This window comes from Primulina tabacum, chromosome 9 (genome assembly GCF_025594145.1).
Source record: "Primulina tabacum isolate GXHZ01 chromosome 9, ASM2559414v2, whole genome shotgun sequence".
NCBI classification, from domain to species: Eukaryota; Viridiplantae; Streptophyta; class Magnoliopsida; order Lamiales; family Gesneriaceae; genus Primulina; species Primulina tabacum.
Genome location: NC_134558.1, coordinates 4,897,674 through 4,905,985, shown reverse-complemented (window position 1 = coordinate 4,905,985; position 8,312 = coordinate 4,897,674). Strand labels below are relative to the sequence as shown.

At 36.6% G+C, this 8,312-nt stretch overlaps 2 protein-coding genes across 5 annotated transcripts; one reads left to right on the top strand and one right to left on the bottom strand.

Annotated features, from left to right (window-relative positions):
• The first annotated feature begins 274 nt into the window (after positions 1-274).
• Positions 275-4,311, top strand: LOC142556821 (putative LRR receptor-like serine/threonine-protein kinase At1g14390). Of its 3 annotated transcripts, none has more exons than XM_075668316.1 (7): positions 276-1,699; positions 2,093-2,226; positions 2,322-2,565; positions 2,628-2,812; positions 2,942-2,985; positions 3,206-3,317; positions 3,404-4,311. In XM_075668316.1, the coding sequence occupies exons 1-7, from the start codon at positions 472-474 to the stop codon at positions 3,659-3,661; spliced, it is 2,205 nt and encodes a 734-aa protein (XP_075524431.1). In that variant the 5' UTR covers positions 276-471; the 3' UTR covers positions 3,662-4,311. The 3 variants fall into 3 exon arrangements, with proteins under 3 accessions (XP_075524433.1, XP_075524431.1, XP_075524432.1); XM_075668317.1 differs by having other exon boundaries at positions 277-1,699; positions 3,209-3,317; XM_075668318.1 differs by lacking the exon at positions 3,404-4,311 and having other exon boundaries at positions 275-1,699; positions 3,118-3,233.
• LOC142556822 (single-stranded DNA-binding protein WHY1, chloroplastic-like) lies at positions 4,013-7,996 on the bottom strand. Of its 2 annotated transcripts, none has more exons than XM_075668319.1 (7): positions 7,633-7,996; positions 6,821-6,921; positions 6,624-6,716; positions 5,156-5,250; positions 4,783-4,856; positions 4,591-4,679; positions 4,013-4,315 (listed from the first exon to the last, which is right to left on the bottom strand). In XM_075668319.1, exons 1-7 carry the CDS (start codon positions 7,895-7,897, stop codon positions 4,202-4,204), a joined length of 831 nt encoding a protein of 276 aa, XP_075524434.1. In that variant the 5' UTR covers positions 7,898-7,996; the 3' UTR covers positions 4,013-4,201. The 2 variants fall into 2 exon arrangements, with proteins under 2 accessions (XP_075524434.1, XP_075524435.1); XM_075668320.1 differs by having other exon boundaries at positions 6,821-6,918.
• Between the last annotated feature and the right edge of the window lie 316 nt (positions 7,997-8,312).

Here is an 8,312-nt window from a genome sequence, read left to right as displayed (position 1 = left end):
TTCATGCTACAATTAAATCTTTTTTAAGTTTCTAAATTCGTAGAAATTTATGCTATTGAAAATGCATGTAATACATAAAAAAATAAAATAAAATAAAATGCTCGAGACCGATTAGATGCTCCTCATGTTTTAGCTTTTTATAATTAAAAAAAAACATTTTTTAAAAAAAAAATTTGCTTAGTATTTTCAAGAAAAATTACCGTGTGCTACTTGCTAGCTTGCAAGTTGAAACCAAGCAAAAAGGAAACAAAATTATTGCAAAATAAAATCCCACTTTAATAATTTCATCCATTTCTCTTTGCTTTCTGCGTTATTTACACTTTAGAAAAGCCAAGATGACACATTTCATCTTCTTGAGATATCCAAACTCCAAATTTTTCTGATGATTTCGTGTGTTTTAGGCTGATTTTCTAGTTGAATTTCTCATCTTCCCACCTAACTTACCAGTATTGAGCTTGTTTGTCTCTGAAAATGGAACATCAATGGGTGTTGTCAACCATCATTTTCCTGGTATCTTTCCCATTTTCAATGGCACAATTATCTTCAACTGAAACCAGAATCCTATTGCAAATTCAATGGTTTCTTGAATATCCACCAGCACTTGAACAATGGAACAAATGGACAAACTTTTGTACGTTGCCACCAAATCCTGCTCTTACACTTGTCTGTTCAAGTAATCACATCACTGAACTGATCATTGTAGGAAACAAAAGCTCTGCTTCCAGGAATCCGAAAATCTCAGCTTCAGACTTTGCAGTTTCTAAGCAGACTCTTTCTGATAAGTTCTCACTTGAATCATTCTTCACTGTCTTAACCAAGCTTTCGAGTTTGCAGAAGCTGTCATTGGTTTCTTTAGGATTATGGGGGCGGTTACCAGCAAAAATCAACAGGCTTCGATCCCTTGAAGTGCTGAATGTTAGGTCAAACTTCATATATGGTGACATCCCTCCATCAGTATCAAGTTACCAGAGTTTAAAAAGTCTTGTATTAAGTAACAATTTGCTCAATGGGAGCGTTCCAGATCTAAGTGCTCTATCGGTGCTTGAAGAGCTGGATTTGAGTAGCAATTTTTTGGGGCCTAAATTTCCATCTTTAGGCAACAATCTTGTATCTGTTCTGATTGGGAACAATTCATTGAAATCTGAAATTTCAATAGATTTCAAAAAAATGAATAGGCTTCAAGTTCTTGATTTGTCATCCAATAACCTCATTGGACCAATCCCTTCGTTCCTTTTTTCCATGCCTAAAATTCAGTACATCAGTCTGGCTAAAAATCAGTTATGTGGGGCACTTTCAGCAGATGTTTCATGCAATATCAATCTTAGTTATGTGGACATTTCAAATAACCTCTTAACTGGGAGATTACCTTCTTGTCTAGCATCAAATCTAGGAAACAGGACATTTATTACTCTATGGAATTGTCTGTCAAACACAACCTCAGTCTATCAGAGACCTACTTCTTTCTGCCAAAAAGATCATGCATTAGCTGTTAATCCTTCGGCAACAGTCCAGAAAGAGCAACCAATGATGAAACTTGGCGTTGTACTTGGTATCATCGGGGGCATTGTTGCAGTTTTAGGTGTCTTGGGGTTCTTGATTTTGGCAATCCTGAAAAGAGCTCCAAGAAAAAGAGGCAGTGAGTACAAGTATGACAACGTTGTGATCCAGAAAACTTCTGCTCCCGGATCTTCGACCGGAAGTAAGTTCCCAATCCCTTTTTTCTCTTCAGCATCTAGAAATGGTTAGAAAGTACGTTTGTCAAAGGAGTAATGGGATGACATATTGTTTATATTTTAACATGTTCTCCCTTATCAAAGAAAGATTCGAGTATATGCCTAAAATTAAATATTCAAAGTTGTATATATATTTTTGTGGGGTAGCGGATTATAAACGCCTAAATAACATACAAGATCAGTTTATTTAAATATAAAGGATAGTGTGAACCGGTGCTTTTAAATTGTAATGGTTATCATGATATAAAGTTAAAATCTACTCTTTAAAATATCTGAGTTCATGGGAGTAGCAATTAATACAAGGTGATAGTTTGTCATGCATGAACTTGAATCAAGAATTTATCATCGCATGTCATCAGGACGTATACCGCAGACAGATCAATTGGCATTGCCAGGACTGCCACCATATCATGTGTTCACGCTAGAGGAAATTAAAGATGCAACCAACAATTTCGATACAATTAATCTTGTGGGAGCAGGATCACAGGATCAGGTGAAGAAGCTATTTTCTCGTGTGTGTGTTTAATGTAAGTGAATGTGTAAGCTTGTGTAAAAATTCGACTCGTCTTTTTTATTGATTTTCAACAGAGATACGAAGGTAGACTTAGAGATGGATCACCAATCTTAGTGAAGTGTATTAAGCTAAAACAGAAGCATTCACCACAAGCTCTGGAGCACCACATGGAAGTTGTATCGAAGCTGAGGCACAGGCATTTAGTCAGTGTTCTCGGGCACAGCATTGCCACGCACCAAGACCATCCAAACACGACCAGCACAGTCCATATCGTGCTCGAAAATATAGCCAACGGGTCATTGAGGGATCACCTAACTGGTACACAACTTTTAAAACTGATATTTTGAAATGCTGAGGAACACTTATTTCACATTTGGCAGATTGGAGAAAAAGGGAAGTTCTGAAATGGCCACAGAGAATGGCAATCACTATGGGTATTGCCAGGGGGATTCAATACCTGCATACAGGAGGAGTTCAAGGGAACGACCTGAAAATCGAAAACATACTCTTAGATGGAAGTCTCACTCCTAAAATAAGCAGCTTTAAATTAACACTTCCATCTAAGGTAATCAATTTATGTGGTTAAAATGGTATATTATATGTTTATATAATACATCTATATCTATATATAGGCCAACAAGTAAAAATAAGCCAAAAAGTTCTTGATGGCTCATTTTAACCAATGAAACTGCAGGTTGGTGTGGAAAACTCACTTCATAGCCAGGACACCTTAAACCGGTTAAGCTTTCTGATCCTTTCTAAGTCTCATTTTCCTGCATATTTCCTCTGCTTTTCGACATAGTCGTTATGAAGTGAGATGATGATTCAAACGATTGAACATTAGTCCATACTTTTCGTTTCATTCTCAAGATAGTTTCATGTCGCATCTTGAAACAAATAAAAGAGTTGAGACAAAGCAAGCACAATATGATAATCTCACGCGATGCTCCGTATCTAGCAGTGAAGATCCAGAAAAGGAAGACATTTATCGACTGGGAGTTATCCTAACCGAAGTTATCATTGGTAAACCAATACAATCTCAGAGTGAATCCGATGACCTTAAGTATCAGGTAGTGCAACTACCCTACGCAATTAGGCTGAATTTTCCAATTTCCCACAAGGATTATTGAACTTCGGCTTGTTGATTCATATACAGCTAGAGAGGAGCTTGGCAGAATCACCATCAAAACTACGAGACTTAGTCGATCCCTCTATGTATGGAACTTTTGCATATGAATCCTTGAAAACGTTTGCCCAGATCACTGTTAACTGTCTATGCAAAGATCCAATAGGGCGACCTACGGTTGAGGACGTGCTTTGGCATCTGCAGTACTCAGTTCAAGTTCAAGAGGGTTGGACAAAGAGTGGAAACCTCAGTGGAAATATTAGTGGTAACCTTGATACAAAGTTGTAAAGCTCCATGCCAGTAATATTCTGTTGTAACAATTCTTCCATTTTCCTGCGTACCCAATCGATGGTGGCGCACAATCAAGTTCTTGATCTCTAAGAGCAACGTAATTAATCATGCAACAACATTCTTCTCCATTTCAGTTCAAAACCATCTTGGACTTCATATGCTGCTGCATTTGTTGCTCTAGTATTTGATGTATATTGAATATGTTAAATTATGATCTATTGGGTAATTTATTATTTCCACCAGTTAGGCCATTATTGACATTTATCAGGTAATCAAGCCATCAAAACATTCAATGAAGCCATTGTATTCAAGTTAAATGAGAGTTCTTACTTTGACACATTACATACATAAAGTAATGGAAAAGAGTATTTCCCCAATTTTTTGGTTTCTGGTCATCGTATTCATACAACAGAGAGATTACTAAACAACGGAGTGAAAAACAAATTTACACCAGTAGAAAACAAAGAAGATGAGAATGACGAAAAAAGGAGAGGTCATCCTTGGCTTAACTAGCAACTTCGGTGCGAAGTTTTCCTCCTATCTGTTCCATTCATAGTCCACGGTAGAGTTTGCATTGTTTAGACGACTTGCATCTTCAGGCCTTGTTGAGTTTGCAAATGTATGCCAACCTAAAAGGTATGGCAAAATGAACTGCGACGACACAAAATGAGCGGTCGTCATTATAAAATTAGTATGCATTATTTCAACAGAGATTTATAATGGTTAACTATACGAAAAAATTCAACACTAAACACTCCCACGTGACAAACGATCAAAAGCTGTACAAGGCCAAACTGATTCCGAAACTAATAATAAAGATCTAGAGGAAATTCATATAGCTCCTATCAGAATGGCAATCAATAGGACAATGATATCAATAAGACACATGTCAAGGGAATTGAATAGTGGACAAAGCTGTGACTTACATTGAATGATGAAACTAGTACAGCAAACTCTGCCTTAGTGATGGGGATATAAATATTCTCGTCCACATTTATAAGCTTGTTTTGAACACCTTAAATCAGCAAACAATCTCATGATCAAAAGGCGTAATAAGCAAATATAATACATATTACTCTCAAAAGGTTCATGGCATGATTTAAGAGAGATGTCATTACTGAGATTGAAGAAGTGGCCAGAACCATCAGGCAAAGGCTCCACCTTCAACAATTTCCTCACCTTGCCTTCTTCGCTGCACAAGTTCATTCACAAATGACATTTAAAATTTACGAATATATATATTAATTAGTCCTTTAATAAGTGTTTTAACAATGGCTAGCAAGGTGCCAGAAGTGATAGACTGGTTAAATTAAATTGGCAGGTCATATTATTTTTGTAGTGTTATGTGGATAGAAAATCCATGAGCGACTCTTTGTTGCTGCTATGCATGAGGTATTAACCAAGGTAAGAGAGCTAGTGAACAAAAATTAACAAACTTCTGAGTTTTCATTAACAAAAATCAGTCAGAATGTACAGGACATATAATCTGACCTTCTTCCTTTATGAGGATCGTGAAAAAATTCACAAGAATCTCGAGTCCCAAGGCTGATAATGTTTCCTATTTCGGTCACCGACAATGAGAATAACTGGAAATAAGCAAAATCAAACACCATCGAATTTTTTTAAGCAATTTTTATAGATAATCATATATGATTATGCAACGTAATCTCAAATAGTCATCATTTTTTATGTAAGATATGTAATTAAATAATGTTTAACCATGAAGAAGCTTCACATGATATTATATCATCACAAGGCGCAAATAAATATATAAATGTAAACTAAGAAAGATAATTGATAAAGATTCATCATCATATTCTTTTACCAAAAAACTAAGTTTAAAATTCAAAGTTTCAATCCTCTATAGCAACAATTACTAGACTAAACATAACTAATATTCTAGATCATTTACATATGCACCATTAACTCCATTCATAATCCTCTTATCATTGGACTCGAAATCAACATCTTCTTCATTCTCCTCCGATGTATCTAAATCCTTATCAAGTTCTCTAATGGGGACGTTCATTTCATTGGACTAATCCTTGGTTGTAGAACTTCATCCGCTCCCGATGCATCCCCTACCATTCTCCAAGTAAGTCCTGAAATAAGCTCAATCTCATCGTCATCACCACCATCAGCAAGCCAACCTTGAGCTTCACTAGCTTGAGAGGATAGAAGCAAATCTCCAAAAGTAAAAACAAAATAAAGTGGGTTGTGTTTTTAGTACAACTAGGGTTTTGAAACTGATTGACTCTGATTGATTTTTAAAATTAATTAACTTAACTACGTTTTTAAAATTAATTGACTTTGATAGTTGACTAAACTTTTAAAACTGCTGCCTCGGCTACATGTTCACCCGTCTCCGCCGACTTGCCAGCCGAATAGCTTAACGCCGCCTGATGCAAAGGCGGGGCAGTCGAGGGCCGCCTACCGCCTAGGTGGCTGACTCGACCGTCATTTAGAATACTGCCGACATCATACATTACATCCACCTTTCAAAAAATCCATATGGTGAAAATTGTGGTTTAAGTTAGTTTTTGTTTGTCTCGAAGCAATCAAAACAGATATGCCACAAGGAAAAGTTCCACGATATCACCTTCCGATGGTGATTATTCTCAAGAAACTCAAGCTTTAGAAATTGGGTTCAAAGCGCACACTCAATGTTTGTTGAATAAATTTCTTGCAGTTAAGAATTCACATGATGAATGCATATAAATGCATAAACATTTCATATTAGATGATATTGGAAAAAAGTTTTTCTTTTCTACCCTCTGGTTATTTCTTCCTCCTCTCTGTTTCTTCTGCACAGTCTCAATCTCCCCTTTACATATTTAGGAGCAAATCACTCGTTCAATGAACAAACCCTTGATGCAAATTTGGATCCTATCATACACACATGTGAGTTCCCACGTTTATAAAAATAACATAATCACATAACAAAGTAAAATACATTTACCTGCTTTCTACTCCAATCATATTGGCGTACGCCAGCTGTAGGAGCAAACTGGAGCAAAATGAAACCCTCCTTGGATAATTTGAACGCCCCAGACTGAACCATAAACTAACTATTACGAATAAATCCATATAATCTGACGACAAAAGAAATGGCATAGAACCAGAACTCAAAACTACTAGAAGGCTCAGGAAACACACGTCTAAAGGAGAGAACTCCGGTGGGCGTGGATCCACCGCAAGAGCAGCTTTCCCTTTGTATATAGTGTACCCTACATAAACCCTTGGCGGCAATTGCCCTGCTACATACATTTCAAAATTAAGGATTCTGTATTATTTTCAATCAAACAACAAGGAGTCAAATTTCTCACTTTCTCTTAGATTAATAAAAAAATGTGCATACGCCTTATTTTTATAACAATTTATGCATCCACTTAATCCTCTTCCTCACAAGTCAATAACTTAAAGATAAACAAAAGATGAACATGTTATATTTCTGATCATTCGCTTGGTTAAAAAAATGTTGCAAAACTGGGAAATATACGCACATGTTCTGCCCTAGGTAACTCTTTGACAGAAGATTTTGAAAACCATACTTCTTTTAACTTCTCGAAACACATGGGAACGAATCAAAGTAGACAAGCTTCGTAGTGATTAAATTCAGCAAAACAAGTAATAACAACCAAAAGAGCATAAATCCAAATATAAAGCAATCCTGTCTGAGCACGCAAAGAAAACAAAAATGACCACCGAAAATAAATCAAACAAGCATAACATTAACATCTACATCCATTATATGCCCAAAAGGAAAGAAAACAAGAAACATAATCCAGATTAATGTCCGTCGGTTCTAAATTATGCAAAAATTGATTTTCTTAAAATAAAATGTGTGTCCAAAGAAATTTTGAAATAGCCAAAACAAGCTGCCCAGCAAAACCCACAAAGAAAAATCAAATCTTGAAACCATTACTAACAGAATAACAAACGGTCAAACAAAAGTACTCCACACTAACCATTCTGAAAGGGAGAAGGAGACTCCAATGAAGAAAACCTCTGCTGCTGTTGCAGTTGTTCTTGGGGTGTTAGGTATTGAGATTTAACAATAAAAGGTACATTTTTAGAGTATTTCCCATGTGGGCCGGTGAGAAAAATTTCATTCTTACTTCTGGTGACAAGAATAGAGATGGGTACTGTGGAATTACAAGAAGAAAGTTTTTGGGGGTTTGGGATTGAGAGTCTTCCTCCTCGTCCTGGCGCAGTTATATTGAGGCTTACCATTTTAGGTTTAAATTTAAAAACGCTATCTCGAGGAGGGTTTTGGAGAGGTTTTTGTGGCAGAGTCGGAGGTCTCGAATTTGACGGGGGTTGGTGGAGGAAACGTGGTTTATTTCATCCTATTCACGTGGACATTGTCTCCATGATAGGATGGATGGTCAAGATTTGCCCATGCATATATAGGACCCACTTTTTTTTTGAAATTGTATGTGTGTCAAGATCTTACCCGTTGAAATGAAGTGACAGTAGTGCCCACATAGGTAGGATCTCATTAACCAGGAAACGTGGAGAAATGGCAGGTACAACGTCAGTTCGGGTTTGACCATCGGCCCAAATCGCCCTTTAAATAAATAAATAAAAAAGTTGGGTCGTGATTTCGACATCTTCCTTGGAGACGGGAACGAAATTTATTATAAAA

Bases quoted from the DNA above. Each gene is read 5' to 3' on its own strand.
- LOC142556821 (XM_075668316.1), top strand. From the start codon at position 472: ATGGAACATCAATGGGTGTTGTCAACCATCATTTTCCTGGTATCTTTC. The intron at 1,700-2,092 runs GTAAGTTCCCAA...GCATGTCATCAG, and splicing joins TCCCGGATCTTCGACCGGAA to GACGTATACCGCAGACAGAT. The intron at 2,566-2,627 runs GTACACAACTTT...CACATTTGGCAG, and splicing joins ATTGAGGGATCACCTAACTG to ATTGGAGAAAAAGGGAAGTT.
- LOC142556822 (XM_075668319.1), bottom strand. From the start codon at position 7,897: ATGGTAAGCCTCAATATAACTGCGCCAGGACGAGGAGGAAGACTCTCA. The intron at 6,922-7,632 runs GTTAGTGTGGAG...AAATGTATGTAG, and splicing joins TCCTTCTCCCTTTCAGAATG to CAGGGCAATTGCCGCCAAGG. The intron at 4,316-4,590 runs GTAAGTCACAGC...GTGTCGTCGCAG, and splicing joins TACTAGTTTCATCATTCAAT to TTCATTTTGCCATACCTTTT.